At 41.6% G+C, this 19,192-nt stretch overlaps 1 protein-coding gene across 5 annotated transcripts in view; it reads left to right on the top strand.

Annotated features, from left to right (window-relative positions):
• The window catches only part of FBH1 (F-box DNA helicase 1), a 38,180-nt gene that overhangs the window by 12,466 nt on the left and 6,522 nt on the right, over nucleotides 1-19,192 (top strand). For all 5 annotated transcript variants that reach the window (XM_033100818.1, XM_033100816.1, XM_033100815.1 and 2 more), the window contains 15 exons: nucleotides 2,258-2,388; nucleotides 2,492-2,627; nucleotides 3,941-4,131; nucleotides 6,364-6,456; nucleotides 6,819-6,910; nucleotides 8,650-8,818; nucleotides 9,551-9,773; nucleotides 10,390-10,477; nucleotides 10,559-10,645; nucleotides 11,354-11,490; nucleotides 14,668-14,767; nucleotides 14,858-14,979; nucleotides 16,735-16,810; nucleotides 17,426-17,623; nucleotides 18,180-18,305. In XM_033100818.1, coding sequence (XP_032956709.1) covers nucleotides 2,258-2,388; nucleotides 2,492-2,627; nucleotides 3,941-4,131; nucleotides 6,364-6,456; nucleotides 6,819-6,910; nucleotides 8,650-8,818; nucleotides 9,551-9,773; nucleotides 10,390-10,477; nucleotides 10,559-10,645; nucleotides 11,354-11,490; nucleotides 14,668-14,767; nucleotides 14,858-14,979; nucleotides 16,735-16,810; nucleotides 17,426-17,623; nucleotides 18,180-18,305 — 1,969 coding nt within the window. The remainder of the gene's footprint in view (nucleotides 1-2,257; nucleotides 2,389-2,491; nucleotides 2,628-3,940; nucleotides 4,132-6,363; nucleotides 6,457-6,818; nucleotides 6,911-8,649; nucleotides 8,819-9,550; nucleotides 9,774-10,389; nucleotides 10,478-10,558; nucleotides 10,646-11,353; nucleotides 11,491-14,667; nucleotides 14,768-14,857; nucleotides 14,980-16,734; nucleotides 16,811-17,425; nucleotides 17,624-18,179; nucleotides 18,306-19,192) is intronic.

Genomic DNA, 19,192 nt, shown 5'->3' on the forward strand with positions numbered 1-19,192 from the left:
ACAATTTTAGTACAGTTTTTTTTCCTTTCTTAAAATGTGTATATTTTTTTTTTTTTTTTGGCACCCTCTGTATATCCCTTAGACTAGCCATTGGGAATAAATCAGAGACACAGAAATTAACTCTCCCTTTAATTATATTAAAGTTTAAAAATTTAGGGATGGGGTGCAAGATGGATATATCATGACTTAGTACATTTTTCTTCTAAGCACAAAAGATTTTGGAGGAAATTTCACATCACTCTTGCTCCGTTCTTTGCTTGGAGTCTTGTCTCCTACTTTCTGAGAAATATCTGTTTTTAGATGTGAACTCTGTTTTGTGTCATAGTTATTTCCACCCACTAAATTGAGATCTCTCTGATGTGAACTGAATAGTCATAGATGGGGATAGGTAAGCGTTCTCTCCATTCTGCTTACGAAGATTTTGGGCAAGATATTCCAGCTTATACTTATTTACCTCTTGAAATGTTAGAATAATGCTATTTTTGTCATCACCAACAATGACATGATGTATTTATTGTCAGTAACCTATTATAGCTCTCATTTTCTTTTCATTTCCTATAGTGTCTTTTTCTGGCTTTGATATTAGTTTATGCTGGCCTCATAGAATTAAGTCTGGAAATGTTCCCTCTTCAGTTTTTTCAGAGTCTAAGGAGATTTGATATTCATTCTTCTTTAAATGTTCAGTAGAATTCTCCAGGGAAGCCATCTGTTTCTGGGTTTTTCTTTTTGGGGGAGGTTTTTGATTACTGATTCAATCTCCTTACTCATTATTGGTCTGTTCAGATTTTCTATTTCTTCAGTCTTGGTAGGTTCTGTGTTTCTAGGAATTTATCCATTTCTTCTAGCTTGTCCAATTTGTTGATGCACAGTTGTTCACAATTATTCTCTTATAATCTCTTTTATTCCTGTGACATCAGTTGTAATGTCCTCGCTTTCATTTCCTATTTGTAATTGGAATTTTCTCTCTTTTTTTTTCTTAATATATGTAAGGGTTGTCAATTTTGTTGATCTTTCAGAAACAGCAACTGTTGGTTTCATTGATTTTTAAAATTTCTTCTATTCCCTAGGTATTTTATTTATTTCTGCTCTATTCTTTATTATTTCCTTCTCTCTGCTAGCTTTGGGTTTAGTTTGTTCCTTTTTTAAAAATTTTTGTTGTTGTTGTTGTTCCTTTAGGTGTCTAATTAGATTGTTGATTTGTGATCTTCTTTTTTAATGTAAGTGTTTCTAGCTATAAATTTCTCTCTTAGCACTGTTTTCATTGCATCCAATAAGTTTTGGTGTGCTGTGTTTTAGTTTGCATGAGTTTCAAGGTTCTTTCTAATTTCTCTGTGATTTCTTTTTTTTTGACCCATTGATTATTTCAAGAGTGCGTTATTTAATTTCCTCATATTTGTGGGTTTTCTAGTTTTCTTTCTGCTACTGATTTCTAGTTTCATTCCACAGGGATTGAAAAAGGTACTTTCTATAATTTCAGTCCTTTAAAATTTCTTAAGACCTGTTTTGTGGCCTAGTATGTCATCTATTTGCAAAATGTTCAGTGTCCTCTTAGGAAGACTGTATACTCGGCTGTTGTTGGGTAGACTGTTCTGTATATGTCTATAAGGTCCAGTTGACCTAGTGTTGCTTAAACTCCCAGTTTCCTAATTGCTCTTCTGTCTGGTTGTTCTATCCATTCTTGAAAGTGGAGTATTGAAGTCTCCTATTGCTACTATATTGCTGTTATGAAGTCTCCTATTGTTGTTACATCTCCTAGAGCAATATTTCTCCTTTCAATTTTGTCGATGTTTTCTTCCTAGATTTAGGAACTTTGTTGTTGGTACATATATATTTATAATAGTTATATCTTCCTGGTGAATTGACCCTTTTATCATTATATAATCTCCTCCTTTGCCTCTTATAATAGTTTTTGACTTAAAGTCTGTTTTGTCTGATGTTAGTATAGCCACAGCTTTCATATTATTTAATCCTCATTGAAACGCTGAGCCATTGTGTCCTGGTATTTCATTTGGGAAATGGAAACATTAGCTTTTCCCAGATTCCATCACAAGTTAGTGTACAAACCAAAACCAAGACCCAGTTCTCCTAGTTTCCAACCAAAGTTTGTGAACTGTTTCTACCCTATTTACCAACCTTTTGATTGTGAACTATAAAAATTGCTTTTCAATTGGTAGAAGGTTATCTATATGTTTATGGCCTAACCTGCTCTCTAATAGCCATTGCCTGCATGTTATTTTGGATTTTGTAAACCACACAGTTCATTCCTTGGAAGAAGCTGTATCATCAGTACCTGATGAATGAAGAGCAAGCTGTGAGCAAAGTGGATGGTATCCTGCTGGATAACGGCATAGAGAAGGAGTCCGACTTGTGTGTGCTGAACCTCATCCGGTGAGTTGCTCTTCCTCCGAGGAAGACAGTTTCTAAAGTCCTTTCCCGTATATCATCACTTACTATGGTTTTTCTCATGGTCTCTGCCGTGAATGTCTTCCAGCTATACAGCCACCACTAAATGCTCCCCCAGCGTGGATCCTGCGAGGGCACTGTGCAGTCTGAGGGATCACCTCCTCCTTCCGGAGGCGGAGGCCTGCCTGCGGCAACACCTCCCTGACCTCTACGTTGCCGCTGTGGTGCGTGAAGGGGCCGTGGGGAATTATTGGGGAAGGGGACACCTTTTCTCATTGGAAGAAAGTGAATTGGTGATTAAATTCGGCTGAAGGTTATTTTAGGTTTATTTTCGAAATCTTTCTTTAACCTCTGTTTTGAAGCCTTAATCGTGTTATAGGCCCCGTTAGAGAAGGAGAAGGCCACATTGCTGTAGATTCTTAAATTTGGAAAGAATTTCAAAAGCGTTTAGTCCAATTTCCCATTCTGCTTAGGAATCCTCAACAGAGATGGTCTTGTAACCTCAGAACACTTTGATTCATAAGGATTTCTGTACAAGGCAGCCGATTCCATTGTCAACAGTGTGGGTTATGTGAGGACCAGAGAAATGATGGGTCTTGCTACAGTGCACAATGAGTTAATGAGAAGCTATAAGTAGTCCTCAGTTTCCTGACTTGTGGCTCCTTGTTTAGATCAGGGATTTTCAGATTTTCTTTTGGAAGCTACATGCAACCTCAGCCTGAAGAAGGTTGAAAATCTGCAACCAGTAGAGGGTTAGAAATCCAGCCATGTCCATTTCTCTGTGTCTTCAGTGGAATGATTGTTGATGGTGGTGGAGTGAGTTTCCTTTCACAGGATGCTTGTACTGAGAGGTGCATGGAAACTTCCTTTCTTGGAATGCATTTTTTAATAAGGAGACTTGTAGTAAAGTTAAGAGTAATACAGATACATACATGTCCATTATTGTTTATTTCCACGTTAGTGAACATTTTCTGTGACATGACTAAGTGGAGCATATTGTATTCATAATAACAAATTTATTATAAAAATAATTTATGTCATGTGTATTTAACTTAATATTTAATAATTATTAAGTAATAGTACCAAAGTAAATAGTAAATTAACATCTTAATGCCAGAGAATGGTCAGTATTGATTCCCCCTCCACCGAAGATTACCGTCTTCCTTCGTACCCCGTGTCTTGTATGCCTCCCACATAGGCGCCCACTTAGTAACGACCCTGTTTGACGCTGTTGAGTATGTGTAGACCAGAGAGCTCACACTGACCTGGAGAGGAGGGGTGGGGATGTGAGAGTCTTGTCTGTGCAAGGTTCTATGTTAAATACTTTATAAACATTATTTAATTAAAGAAAATTAAGAATCAAACCCACAAGTGATTAAAAGAAAGGAGTCCAAGGCAAAAGAAAAGGTTTCCCAATCTGTAGATGGCACCTGAACCCCAAACTTGAGTTTCTTCACTGGTTGTCTGATATGGTTTTGACTCATCGTGCCCTGTGTTTCTCGGTCTTTCCTCCCTTCCCTGGTCCACCTCCCTCCAGGGTGTCAACGTGTGGGCTTTGGTAGCAGCCATTGTCCTGCTCTCCAGCAGTGTGAATGATATCCAGCAGCTCCTCTTCTGCCTCAGGAGACCTGGCTCCACCGTGACCATGCCGGACATCACGGAGACCTTATACTGCATCGCTGTGCTTCTCTATGCCATGAGGGAGAAGGGGATTAACATCAGCAATCGGTAAGGCGGTGAGAGGAAGAGCGGAGATGCTGATGGAGCGAAAGGTCCTGGACTTGCCACAAGTCCCAGCCCTGCCACTTCCCGCTTTATCACTGGGCGAGCAGTAAAACTCATTGTCTGTGCAATGACGGCATTGTGAGATTTCAGTGTAGTGACATAGTACAAGTGCTCTGCAAAAATAAAGTGCCCTGCAACTGTAAAATTAATCACCGAGGCACTTAGTTTCACAGCTGTTGAATCTCAAAGGGAAGATTTCTTCAGTCATATGTGGCTACATTTTCCTAGGACAACATTAGGATTTGGTTCCTCCATTTCTCACTTTTTTGGGATAGGATGTAAAAATTGTGGTTAAGTCTTGTCTGTTTATCGTCTTAGCGTGAAAAGGCTGTAGCATGTGGGTTGCTAATTCAGAGTGACCTTCATGATACAGGCCAGCTTTGAGAGGGATGTGTACATTAAGCAACACTTTGAGCACCTCCCACCTTTCCAGGCACTAGCAATGCCACCGTGAAAGAGCTGGACAACATTCTTGCTCCCGTGGTCTGTGTGTTCTGGTGAGGAGAGACACACATCATAAGTAAATGTGGTAAACAACATTTTAGCAAGTGATTAGTGCTGCAAAGAAAAAGAGCAGGGTGACGGGCAAAGGATGTATTGGGGAGCACTAGTTTAGATGGGGTGAGAAAAAGGGACTCCTGAGGAAGTACCGTTGGGATTGAAACCGGGACACGGGGAATAGCAGGCTGTTTTAAATTTGGGGGCAGAGCTAAAGTTTTAGCAGAAGGCACAGATCACGTAAGGGCCCAATGAATTGAGGGAATAAATTTCGTGTATACAAGGAACAGAAGAAGTCCAGTGGCAAGCACATAATGAGTAAGACGGAGACTGGCGTACGATTATGAGAGGTCGACAGTGACCAGATGAAGGAAGCTGTTGTGGGCCGTGTAAAAATTTGGAATGGAATCCAGGGCAGCTACCAGAAGGCCCCGAGCCCTGATCTAGAGACAGGCCGTGTGGTAATGCAGCAGATCTTACAAAGCAGAAGTCCCGGAGAGGATTTTCTTTTCTGCAGTGAGGGAGCCCCAGGAGGAACTTGGCTGGTGGCACCAGTGAGCTGGGGCCTAGTCATCCGTGGTGAGGTTCGAGGGCGGAACGTTTATTCTCCAGAAATGTCCAGTATTTTCTGTGTTTCTGAGATATGTTTCAATTCATTAAATACAGTTTATGTTGTATTCTACTCCATGGCATAGAGGCGTGGGGCAAGGACCTGTATGACATAACTCAGACAAGACATACACAAACGATGGGTAATGTCCTAAGTGCAAATATGAACCTACATATTACCTGCATGTTTGCAAGGACACAGATGAGGAGTGGGAGGGATGACATGACGAGTTTTGTTGTGTTTATGTATTTTTTCCTGCTTTACCTCTGAGATAATCTGAATATGACCAGAGACTGAAATGTTACATTATTAAAGGTATTTGTTGCCTCAGAAAGATTGATGCTTCGAGCTCACCTCTTCTCACTCTAGGGATGGGGAGTAATATACCAGTGGTGGGCGATTGGTGATGGAGGGAGATGAGTTTGGATTCAGTGAACCTGGAGAGGCTTGGAGTGGCTAGTGGTGGGATGTGTTTGGCTTTATCCAGGGTCTCTGTTGAGTGCACTGTCGTCTTTAGCACCTCTTGGTGAGTTGGAGGCTATTTTGTTTTCTAATCCCTAGTAATTATATCTTGTTACCTATGCAGCACCCTTCCTTTGGGACCATAAAAGGTGGAATATTCTTCATGCTTTTAAGCCAGTATAACCTTACAAGAAGCAGGGAGCAGAGCAACTGCTTCATGGGGGCTCAGAAAACTAAGATGAGGTTACATTGATGTTGAACAAGAATCTCACCACTAGGAGCAGAATTTATGCTTGTATTTAACTGATTCTTACTGCTTTTGTGATAATCTGTCTCTTAAGGTCTCAGCTAGTGCCTTGTTCCCCAAAGAGCACGTCCTGGTCTCGCTCCTTTTGCTCTTGCACACTGGAGCCAGGCGTCTTTCCCAGAACCGTACTCTCTCAGAGGGCTTTGGTCAGCTCTAGGTATATTTAAATTCTTTCCTTTTTTTCATACAATACTGTTTTCTTTGTAGAAATGGTAAGAATCTAAATACATCTAAGGAAAAATAAGATACAGGTTGTGATTTACTTTGAAACTCTCTCAATCTGCTTTTTCCTTGTTAGGATTCACTACAACATTTTCTATTGCCTGTATCTTCAGGAGAATTCATATACTCAGGCTACAGAAGTTAAAGAGGAACCATCGATTTGGCCAGGGTATGTACGTGTGTGTAGCGGGTGTGTATGTGTGTGTGTATGTGTGTGTGTGTGTGTTTTCCATTTTTGACTCTTTCTCATGCTTAAGGAGGAGAGGTGTTTTAACAACTTTATTGAAGTATAAATTCATTACATAAAATTCACCCATTTTAATTGCATGATTCAATGATTTTTAGTAAATTTACTGAGAGTGTGCAACCAGTGTCATAATCTAGTTTTAGAACATTTTTATCACCCTAAAGGGAGGCCCTTTTTTTGGTAAAATTTTGTTTATCTGACTTGCCTGTTTGGTTTTTGATGGTCATCACCTGGTCTTTCAGTTCCTTTGTATTTTTCTAATTTCTCTTCTGTAATGATTATAGCAAGAAAACGATTCAGCTTACACATGAACAACAGCTGATTCTGAGCCATAAGATGGAACCTCTCCAGGTGGTAAAAATTATGGCATTTGCAGGTAAGGGGGTTCGCCAGTACCGGAATAGAGAGTCAGGTTCATACCTCTTATCACTACATCCCCCTTCCCTGCTCCCTGCCAGAGTATCTTTAACTTGATCTGTTAGCGAACTACTGCAATGAAATAATCTAAAAAGCAGCTGCCAAGTAATACCTGCTTTTTCTTAGCACTCCAGGGAGCATCCATGCTGGAGTTCCTGGTGAGACAAATAGTTCATAGGAATTAGTTTGTGGAGTAGATCCCACTAGGATCAATCCCGCCCGTCATTTATCATCGTATACGCTCAGTCACTGCTTACAGACTGGCAGGCCGTGGTAATCTCCTGCTTGGAGAGTTTCGGTAATTCCGGATTTCTGTCGGGTGAAGTTCTAGAAGGCCCTTCCACCATTTGGTTCTAACTACATCCCTGAATGCATTGTCTGCTGTTCTCCTGCCTTGGTCAATTGATTGTCCTTACAGTCTCCTAAAGGACTTAGTTATTCTTTTGTCTGAACCTTTGCTCATGTGGTTTTCTTGACCTGGAATTCCTTCCCACTTCTTTTCTGCCTAAATATCCTGCCCAAAACAACAACCATTTCTTAAATGCCTGCCATGCGCCCGGTGCTGGGCTAATCCTAACAACGTTCTGTAAGGTGGCTTAGTTACCTCTATTTGGTAGGTAAAGACTTGGAGCTCAGAGAAATTAAAATGACTTGCCCCAGGTAAAATAAGCAAATAAGTGAGGGAGGTAGAATTCAAAGCTGGATCTGTTTCTCTCCAAAAATACACCCCCTCTTTCTCTTTTTCCTCCCACTCCCTCTCTTTCTTTGTCCTGCCATGTGGACTCCCATCATTTCTCTTTCTTCTTGATGGAGGCTTCTTCAGAGATTTGAATCCTACATGATCTCCGAATTCATACCTATAACTAATCATCCACATTAACTATTTGGTACCTGATTGTACAGTAAGCATAGCCAACATATGCATTTTATCACTATTTCCACACTGGGTCATTAATTTTCAAAACAGCTCAAGTGGGGAAAGAGGTACTATTTTTTTCTTCTTTGGCAGGTGTGATTTTTTTAGTCTCCAAATCCATATTCTTTTTCACTCTACTGGGTTACCATTATACTCTCATTTTGTTCTAATTGTTTCAACTGTGTTGGTATATTTCCAGCTAGATTGTAATGCAGGAGCCTTGCTTTCTGTCTTTTAATATACTTCCAGTGCTTACTGCACGTGTAGTAAGTGCTCAGTACATATTTGTTAAATGAGTGACAGTTGCGTAATTGAATAGTTGACTTAATGGTGGCGAGGCAGGGCTGACAAGAGCGTTCAGAATGAATCTCGTTTGTATGCTCTTGCCGTGGAAGCATTAGTGACTCCCAGGCCAGCAGTAGCTACCTTGTAGTGAGTTCTTCGGGTACCTTGATGATTATCTTTATCCAGCAAGACTCTGTAAGGTCAGCGTTCCCACTCGTGGCTGAGGAGAAAAACTGAAGTTCATTGAGGTCAAGTGGCTTGCCCTTCGCTCCTCAGCTAGAAGCTGACCGAGCCACGATCCCAACACAGGTTAATCTGGCTTAGAATCTGCTCCTCTTTTCACTACGCCATTGTTAGTTTTTATCTTACTGAAAAAGTGGACACTGTCTGGTCTCAAGCAAGAGGCAAGATAGGCGTGGATAAGACCTGATTAGGGCATCCTTTGGAACAGGATTTCCTGGTTAGAGGGTCACCTCCTTTCCTCTTGGCTTCCCCAGGCACCGGGAAGACCTCTACCCTGGTCAAGTACGCTGAGAAGTGGTCTGGGAGCAGGTTTCTGTATGTGACATTCAACAAGAGCATCGCAAAGCAGGCTGAGCTAGTCTTCCCCAGCAATGTCATCTGCAAAACCTTTCATTCCATGGCCTATGGACACGTCGGGCGGAAGTGAGCATTGCGTTGCCACCGTCATTGTTATGTCTAATTACTGTTATTTATGTTGCAGTCACCATGACCACATATGACCTTACACCACAGTGACACTAAGAAAATGTAATGCTTTTACCTCCACTGATAGGCAGGAACTATAACGATAGATTTAGTGGTTTGCACTTTTATCCCCTAAAAATATATTGTTTACAAGTTAATAATATCTTACTGAGGGGGGCATTCTCCTTTCTCTGGAATTGAGGCACAGAAAGTCAAAATGACCTGTTTAAAGTTCAGGATATCAGCAATCTGATTAATTAGTGTTAGGCTTTCCTTGGAAGGAGGCGAGAGGGAAGAGCCTAAGCTGAGGTGATCTTGGCCCAGGTCTCCTGGGGCCTCTGAACCAGCGTTCCCTCGGACGCGAAGGCTTCAAGGCACTTCGAGTGTCCACTCCCCCACCCCAAGGGCCTCTTGAAGTCTGGTCCACACTTTGGAATAGCAGTATCTGCCATGAGCCACTTCATCTTCTAGGTTAATATATGTGAATTCCTGAAAGCCTAATGAAGCCATTTCAAATCATACATGGACCTAGCTCAACTTCTCTGGCTTTCTTTTTTTTCCCCTGACGTATATGTGACACCGAGAGTGACCTTGTGGTGTCATCAGAGACAAGAGGGTTGGGAGCGGGGGGCCACTTTATTGGCATTGCCAGTAAAGCCCAATACTGTTCATTTGGGCTGTGCATTGCAGGTACCAATCAAAGAAGAAATTGAATCTCTTCAAGTTAACACCCTTTATGGTCAATTCTGTCCTCGCTGAAGGGAAAGGTGGCTTCATAAGGGCCAAACTAGTGTGTAAGACTTTGGAAAACTTCTTTGCCTCGGCTGACGAAGAGCTGACTATTGATCACGTGCCTATTTGGTGTAAGGACAACCAAGGACAGAGAGTGATGGTTGAGCAGAGTGAGAAACTGGTGAGTATCTAAACATCTTTAAGTGTTGGGGACGGGGAGGAAAGAGAAGCGTCGACATGGTACAGTATTAAATACGCCTTTCATTTCTTCAGAACTGCTGGCAGAAAATGCAGGTGGACGGGAAGACTGTAGGCCCGTCTTGACAGCTGTTAATTGTGAAGTGTTTTCTGTGAAGAACAGTCATAGACATTTCACTTAATCCTCACACTCGTCCACCCATTTAACATATGAGGCACCTGCCCAGGGTTTACAGGAGCTTGTCACTGGGGCTGCTGGACGAATGTAAAGATTGGGAATCCCTTTTCTTGTTTTTATCAAGTTTTTTCAATCGTTTGCCATTCTTTTTATGAATTAACTGTCAGTCGTAAATCTAGAGAAATAATCCAGTCTTTCTGGTCCATCAGATGTTGTGCTCTCTGAGCAGTGTTCTGTCACTGGGCTTAGGCCATTACTAAAAGGCTGTCGTGGAGCAGGAGGGAGCTTGAGGAAGTGACTACACTCCCCGAGCTGGGATGGTGTCTCTACTCTGACCTCTAGATGGAAACGAGAAGGTGATTTCAGGATGCTGGTTCTTCCAGGGTCTTAAACTATGAGTTATCAATTACTTGTTTTCTAGAACAGTGTCCTTGAAGCAAGCCGACTTTGGGACAACATGCGGAAGCTTCGGGAATGCAAAGAAGAGGCTTACCAAATGACTCACGATGGTATGCAAGCTCACAAATATTGGTGTCTGTTAAACGTAACTGTAGTCACGAGTTCTCAGTCTAGCTTCTCCCTTCTTTTAGGCTATTTGAAACTCTGGCAGCTGAGCAAGCCTTTGCTTGACGCTTTTGACGCCATCTTTGTGGATGAGGCGCAGGACTGCACCCCAGGTGATGAACTGCTCAGGGCCTCAGCGGTCGCAGACACACAGAAACGGGGTTGGGGTTACGGGGAACGCTGTGCGTGTGACATCAGTCGCTTATTCTCGTTTGTCATAAAGAAGAGGAGCACATGATGTTCAGTCATTCAGAAATCCATCATTAGTTGACTTTGGATTTCAATACTTGTCCTCCCCCCAGCCCCCAACAAAGCAGATTAATTTTCCTCTAAGTGTTTTGCTTGGGTATTCTTAAAATGTTGACTAAGCGTAGCTCATCAGATGATTGGGACCTAGACTTAGCTGAGAGGGAAAAGGTAGTCAGTTTAGAGTGAACAGTTTATATCGTATATGTTTCACACGACTAACAGAAGATAGATGGTGTGCCTTTGTAGGTCATTTTGGGGCCCTAAGTTACAATATCAGCGAACAAAGACAATTGGCCTCATTCTATATTTGCCTGTGTGGTTTCTTGTACACAATAATCTGCCCAGGACTAAAAATAATGTACATTCCTAGGACTAGAAACTGTCTCTTATTCATCATCAAATCGTTTCTTTGCATTGAGTGTGCCTCTCTGGTAGGAAAAGACAACTGCTGTCTAGTGTGCCCTGGCTTAGTTTCACGAAAGCGTTTTCATCTCTTTCTCTGAAATTTGGTTTCTTTTCGTGACGTGGGTTGGTGTTCTCTTGGAGCTCTGACTTTCCCTCTTTGGTTGCAGCTATCATGAATATAGTTCTGTCTCAGCCATGTGGGAAGATCTTTGTGGGGGACCCCCACCAGCAAATCTATACCTTCCGTGGTGCGGTCAACGCTCTCTTCACAGTCCCTCACACGCACGTGTTCTATCTCACGCAGGTAAGACATCCCCTTGCTTCCAGCATTCTAGAAGCATCTAAGCAAGCACTGTTTCCCCACCCTCGTTTTTCAGTGATTACTACGTGCCAGGCCCTGGGCAAGGTTTCTTGTCCGGCTGACAGTAGCAGCCAACCCTTGCTTCTAAGCAGTGATTCTCAGAGGATCTACAAAGTCAAAATGTTTTTCATAGTTGTTTCCCTTTTTCACTGGGTTGACTTGTGCTCTGATGATGCAGAGCACTGATGGGTAAAACTGCTAGTGCCTTCCCATGAGCCAGGGCAGGGATTGTGTTCTTTACTGCAACGCACTCTTAGAGTTCAAAAACAAAAAACAAAAATAGGTCACTGAAGAATGTAGGTGACACGGCAAAAATGATTAATTAGATAAACGGCTGTCCCTTGAGTATGCCTCTGGGTGATGAGATGGGAAGTACGAATAAAATCCGTCTGCGTACCGAAGTCTCTTGGATGTCAGATGAAGAGCACTTTTGTGATTGTATTGTGAGCTACACTGGTAGCTTTTTTCTTCTAGTACCGTTTGTCATCGAAAGAACTACTAACAGATCAACTCGGGTTATTCAGACTTGAGTTTTTGGCATTTTCCCAAAAATGAATGACATGAGCTGTGACAACAACCGACCAGTGTTTGTTGCCAAAGATAAAATTCTTGATTTTATGTGTAATCAAAATTTGAAAAACTTGAGCCTGCCACTATGAGCATGAGAACTCATGGTGTCCTTGATTGCCCGAAAAGGCTGTGAAATGGCCCGCTCCTTTTCAGTTCGCATGTGTGGAAGGCTGAGCTTTCTACACCTATTTTAGCCAAAACAGCTCATCACCATGGACTACATGCAGGCGGAACTGAGAATCCAGCTGTCCTCTATTAAGCAGGGCATCAAAGAGATGCGCAAAAAACGGAAAACAGGGCTACTCTTGTTGCTAAACTTTTTTTGTTTTGGATAATATAGTTTAAAAAAAATGTTTTTTATGTTATGCAATGGGCTTATTATTGTTACTTATTATTGTTACTTTTAAATGTAAATTTTAAATGTAATTTAAATGTAAATTAAAGTTTCTAGTATGATAAATAGAGATAGCTACAGCTCACATAAATAAAAGCTCCATTGGGGCCTCAGCAATTTTTAGTAGTGTGAAGAGTCCTGAGATTTAGAGGTGCGAGAACCATTGCTTTTAAGAGATTCACTTCTGGTTAGAGGATCTGAGATGTGGCCACCGTATTGAAGGGTAGTCTGAACTGTTTTGTTCTGTTACAGAAAGTCCTGTAGCCTACTCTGTGACTTTATTCCCTTGAGTTCGTCTTGTATGTCATAATGATTCAGGGTTGCGTCAACTCAAGAGTAATTTTTTTAACAGATGTTTTTTCAGTTTCAGATTTACAGGAAAATTGAGAAAATAGTAGTAAAAAAATTGAGAAAATAGTTCCCACATGCTATGCATTCTGTTTCCCCTGTTATTTAGTGTGCTGCATTTGGCACAATTAATGAACTGCTACTGACACATTATTATAAAGTCCATAGTGTGTTCACATATCCTTAGTTTTTACCTAAGGTCCTTTTCTGTTCCAAGATCTTATTAGGGTTACCATATTACATGTCGTTGTCATGTCTTTTTAGGCTCCTGTTGGCTGTGACAGTTTCTCTGACTTTCCTTGTTTTTGATGATCTTGACAGCTTTGAAGAGTACTGGTGGGATGTTTTGTAGAATGCCCCTGTGCTGGAATTTGTCTGATGTTTTTCTCACAATCAAATGGATGTTACAGGTTTGGGGGAGGAAGATCTCCGAAGGAAAATTGTCACAATATCTGGGGCACATGCTATTATTTTCATCACATAATCTCAAGGGCACATGAGTTATGACTGTTGACGTGACCTTGATCAGCTGGCTAATGTAGTGTTTGCCATGTTTCTCTACTGTGAAGCTACTCTCCCTGCCCCCTGCCCTTCCCATACTATATGTTTGGAAGAAAGGGACTCTACTCAGCCCTCACCCAAGGAGTGTTGGAGTATCTGTGTCAATTCCTTGGAATTATTCTGCAAAGGAGATTTATGTCTTCTCTCCCATTTATTCAATGATTTCTTTATTTGTATATCAGTATGGGCTCACAGATATTTATTTTATAATTTGGGTTGTGGTTCACTCAGAATAGATCTGTAGCGACAAAGTACTATTTGTCAAAAACCTTGTTTTCTTTAGGCTGTATTATTGATGTTCACCAAAGCATATAATACTTTATTACCTAAGTTAGAAATGCATGGAAAAGGCAACAAATATCATGAGTTTAGGGAAGAATGGTGTCATTCCCGCTGCAGTGTCAAGTAAGTCGGTGATAAGCCAAGTTTTGAAGGGTAGGAAATTGTTTTGCTATGAACCAAGGCAGGGAAAGCGCAGGAAACACTCAGGAACTGATGATTATACTTGTGGTTGGTTATGTAGGGCAGAGATTTTAAATGAACGTTGAGGGAGTCACAAAGGCAAGGAAAGAAACCCTCCCTCCCTTCCCTTAATCTTTTGTACAATTCGTATGCGTTAGATTTGATTTGGAAAAAAAAAATGGATTTGCTTAAAAGAAAAGTTTGCTATTAATTTTGGGAATAAAGAGAAGTAGGATGACCAGGCTGTGAGGAATCTTGAAAGTGTATGTATCACCTTTTTCTTTGTGTGTTGCTCTTCCTTTTTGTAGAAAGGGCATGGTTTGAGCCAAGTGTGAGGGCAAGATTGATCTGACAGAGGTGAGGTGGGGCGTTTGGCAGTGGGAGAAGACGAGGGAAAGAGACCAAGTAGGGGAGGTATGAAGTTTGGGTTTCTGAGCTGAGCTGGCAGCAGTGGTAACAAAAATGGTATAGAAAACATGGCGGGTGAGTTGTTGAGATTTGGATTTGGGGGTAAAGGGTAAAGAAAAATAGGTAACTTGAAGGTTTCAGGATAGAAAAATACTATTCTGAAAAGTTAGAAATAAAGTCAGTGATTCTTTGATTGTCGAGCTCCTGTTCAGTACGAGTGGGTTTACATAGGGAATTTCCAAATCCCCTTTCCAGGTAGGGCGAATCAGGAGTGATCGGTTGGGGTTGACAAGGCCAGGACTTGGCAGTGATAGAAATGTGCCAACATACTTCAGGGAAAGGTCGTTAACTCCTTTTGTTTTGTTGTTTTCCAACAGAGTTTTAGATTTGGTGTGGAAATAGCTTATGTGGGAGCTACTATCTTGGATGTCTGCAAGAGAGTAAGGAAAAAGACTTTGGTTGGAGGAAACCATCAGAGTAAGGCTTTCAGTTACTCTCATTTGTTACAAAACATTAGTTTTCCTTTTTATTTGGATTTGCCCTAGAGTTTGTACTCTCTCCCCAAAGGTGGCATTAGAGGTGATACAAAAGGGCAGGTGGCCCTGTTGTCCCGGACCAATGCCAGTGTGTTTGACGAGGCTGTACGGGTGACCGACGGAGAAGTACCTGCAAGGATACATTTGATTGGGGTAAGAGGACAGTTCTGTTGACTGCTTCATGCGCAGAAACGGCCGATACAAATGTTGAATTTCATTAGGATTATTATGCAGGCAAGCATTTGGGTTTTTGACGATTTTCACCATCTGTGTCGCCACTGAAGTCGTTCTCCCTGGCCGTGCTGGTGATGCTCGCCAAACGTTCCTATAAAGTCACACCCAGTATGGACCGAGGATCTTTTCTTCTACTCTCTGAAAAAATAAGTGCCCTTCTCTCCTTTGACTATGCAAACGAGGCTGCTGGCTCTCTGCGAGTGTTCTGATGTGTGATGTTCATTAGTTTAAGAAACAGTAAGGTGACAACACAGCTGGGACATGCTGGCGGGCTGCAGCGGATAGAGTGTGAACACCTGGGTTCTAGCTCTGGTTCTGTCACTAACTTTGTGTGGCTTGCGGCAAGTCACAACGTGTGTGTGCCTCTTTCTCTCCATCTCTAAGATAATGCCTTTCCTTTACCTGTTTCACGGGGAAGTTAGGGTTAAGTGATGTGTACAGCATTTTTAAGTCTTCAAAGCAAAGTTATATGACTAAAAGATATGCAGTTACTCATTTATGAAAAGACATTTTGAAGGGCCTGCTATGTGTAGGCACTCAGTAAATATATTGAGTGAGTCATCATCAAAAGATGTTCTCACTTTTCTCTCTTTTGTTTGTAAAGATTATATAACCAAGTTACAGGGGAAAAATTCAGCCTGAATCTCAGTATTTCATACAATTCTCATTTTTGCTAATCATTTATGTCTGTCTTTATAGACATATATTTTTACATAATTCTAATTATACTGTACATTAAAAAGTACGCTGTTTTTACTCAACGCATAAGCATGTTTTCTTCCATGTTGCTACTTTAATGACTTTACAGTATTTTATCCAGTGGATATAAAATAATTTAGCCATTTTCCTTATTGTAAGAAAATAGTACTTTTGGAGTACCATCCATGCTGGGCATGAAAGAAAGTAAGTGGCTTTCTTCCCCCTCTATCCACTCGTCACCTGTAACATGTGTGCTTACACGGGATCACATATGGTGTCCAATTATAAGATATACTGTCTTATTTTGGTCTCTTTTATGTCAGTGTGTTGTATGTCCCTTCCCAAAATGATGATAAATCCTTGGCGTGTGCGGCCTATGTCATGTTTCTTCTATACTGGGACCTGGTGCCATGCAAATGCTGGGGACCCCCTGCCCTACATGCTTCTGGGTAGAACTGGACTGATCTGTGAGACAGTCAGGCCCTCTCCTCCAGGTGGTAACCTTTTAAAACATACAATAAATTAGACCTCTAGACACTTTCTAGTTCTTTCCTCAAAAGAAACAATGGTAAGTATTCATACTCCACACACAGTGTTCAGGTATCATTATATTTTTCATTGCAACCTATTTATGTTCCTGGAAGGTAGATGTTTTAAATTGCCCTTTTGTGACAAGAAAGCTAAGCAGAGCTAGTTCTTGCCATCTTTAAAACATTGGAAAAGTTTGAGGTAGCAGCTAAAACTTAGCATTTGATAATCCTGAGTTTTCAAGCTGCATTATAGCCTGGTGCTTTTGTGCTTGATGAAGTTTTCTGCTTACAGTATTTATGCTTTGGATACCATTTGAAGTCCATTTCCAAGAAACCATCTCGTTTCAGAATCCCATCTATAACTTTGGTTTACTTTGTTTTGTGAAAACAACACAAAAACAAAACACAACAAAAAAACAAAAATCCCACCAAAAAACTTTTTCAGGGGATTAAGTCATTTGGATTGGACAGAATCATTGATATTTGGATCCTTCTTCAGCCGGAGGAAGAACGGAAGAGACGTAAGTATCCTCCTGGCCACGGTACAGTGGACAGAAGCACTCTAGTGACGAGGGATGGGAGAAGGATGGGCTTGTTTTGAGTCAGAGTTCTTACTTTTCTTCTGGAGAAGGGTGGAGCGAATGGTGCTCTTTTCCCATCGAGACTGTGATGCCCAAAGGCCTCCTGTTTTCGGAGATACTGATAGCTTTTCCAGATCCTTCTTTCAGGAGTGTAAATTTCTATCGTTGGCCCCTTAGGCTGTCTTCCGTCACCATCTTTCTGTCTTCCTGGGCAGCTTTACACATTGAAACTTCTGCATGGGCCCAAAATGATCATTTCTAACATCTCTATAGTGCTTTTCTTTTCATTACTGCACTGTTTCAAATCCTTGTGAAGTAGGTAAGGATCTCAGGGGTAGGGCTCTTGATCCTCAGTTTGGAGACGGAGAGGCTAAAGCACAGGTCATTTCACTGACTTGCCCAGGAACACACAGCAGGTTAGTGATGTAGTCGGGACTAGAACCTGGGTCTCCCCCCTGAAGACCATTTGTTACGCCGTTGTTAGGACGTGGGGCTGCTGCCACTGTGTGTCAGCGTGGCCTGTATCGCATTAACCTGCATCTGTATTCTCCTTAGGAAACCTCATTATTAAAGACAGGTTTATTAGAAGATGGGTGCACAAAGAAGGCTTTAGTGGCTTCAAGAGGTATGTGACCGCAGCCGAGGATAAGGAGCTCGAAGCAAAGATTGCAGTTGTTGAAAAGTATAATATCAGGATCCCAGAACTGGTGGAAAGGATAGCAAAATGCCACATAGAAGACTTGGACTTTGCAGGTAAGGAAAACGCTTGGTTTTTCACTTCCCACCAGGAGGAGGGACAAATGGTCTCCTGATGCTTCTTGCCTGCACGAATATCACGTGTGACCGTGGGCGGCTTTGTTGCGTTCCTGGCGTTGCCTAAGAGAGGGGAGCAGAGCTGCGTCCTTCTGTGGGGCCTTTATTTCTGTCCTACCTCCAAGCCTGAATGGGACTTGCTGTTCCTAGCTCTGTTGTGGTGACTTTGGGCAAGCCAGTCACCCCTCTTCTGGCCTCTGTTCCGTGGTGTGAAGCTTAGCTTGTGGACAGGTCTGTGAGCTCTGTGAGCTCTGGAAAGGGGTTTCTAAGATGCACTAATTCGCCTGCAACCAAGTTTCTGCTTTCTCCCTCATCTTTTAGTTTTCTCTTTTTATTTATTTTTTTTTCTGACTGTATTTTCGTCTTTCCCCCTTTTCCCACAAAGCTGAACACAGGCAGGAAAATGGAAGTTAGAGTTTAAAGGGTCAGTTTTCTTTTTCCTCTCGTTTCTGTCCCTGTCAAACCTCCGTCTAACTCTGTGCCATTTTTATTCCAGAGTACATTTTGGGGACCGTGCACAAAGCCAAAGGCTTGGAATTTGATACCGTGTACGTTCTGGATGATTTCGTGAAAGTGCCATGCGCCAGGCACAACCTCGCACAGCTGCCCCACTTCAGAGTCGGTAAGGGGACCGGTCGCATGGAGCACCCCTTTAGGAGGCAACCGGGGATGCCGCCCTTGGAAGCCTTGCTTTTTGTTGGATGATGTGGCCTTTTAGAAGGAGTCTTCTAGAAGAAAAACAGCACCTAGTCTTACATTTATTATTCGTAGACTACATTTTTTTTTTTTTTTAGAAAAACTGAACTTACAGACCCTTCCTCTCTGGGGGCTGCATGTAGGGCAGCTGTGTTTATAGTGGCCTTGTTTAGCCTGCAGCAACTCTTCAGCTTTGGGCTTTTCACCATCAGACTCAGAAAAGCTTTAAAACATACAGTTTACCTGCTCCCCAAGGTGTTTTTTCTTTAATTAACTCTCATTTTTATTAAAGAGGCCAGAAATCACAAAAGGTAAAATAGTAAGCACTCTTTATCATTTGTCTACTTTTGTATACATTTATACTCAAGGCTATTTATAAAAACCCCAAGCATCATGCTATTGTTTTGGTTTTAAATCTCAGAATGAAATCATTTTGGAGTTTTCTTACAGACAAACAAAAGCTCTCTGTTAACCCTGGATTCATAATTTGGGGCATAGTATGTACATTGGTGGGCTGAAATAGAAATACTAAAAATTCCTTATATCTGATGAACATACTCATAAAATGAGAGGAAGAGTTTGTATTGAACATAAATTAAAATAGAGTGGGGAGAAGGAATGGCTGTAGAGAGAGATCAGTGGCTTTACACTGGGGAAGAGCTGCTTGTCTAATACTTTTCTCCCCCTTGCTGGTCATTGCATGTTTACCTATATATTGGGGGGGGTATCAGCTTTTTGTACGTAATTCACAAGCATCCAGTCCACCCATTTAAAGTACACAATTGAGTGGCCTTTGGTGTATTCACAGATCAA

The sequence above is a fragment of the Rhinolophus ferrumequinum genome, assembly GCF_004115265.2.
Source record: "Rhinolophus ferrumequinum isolate MPI-CBG mRhiFer1 chromosome 5 unlocalized genomic scaffold, mRhiFer1_v1.p scaffold_110_arrow_ctg1, whole genome shotgun sequence".
Lineage (NCBI taxonomy): Eukaryota > Metazoa > Chordata > Mammalia > Chiroptera > Rhinolophidae > Rhinolophus > Rhinolophus ferrumequinum.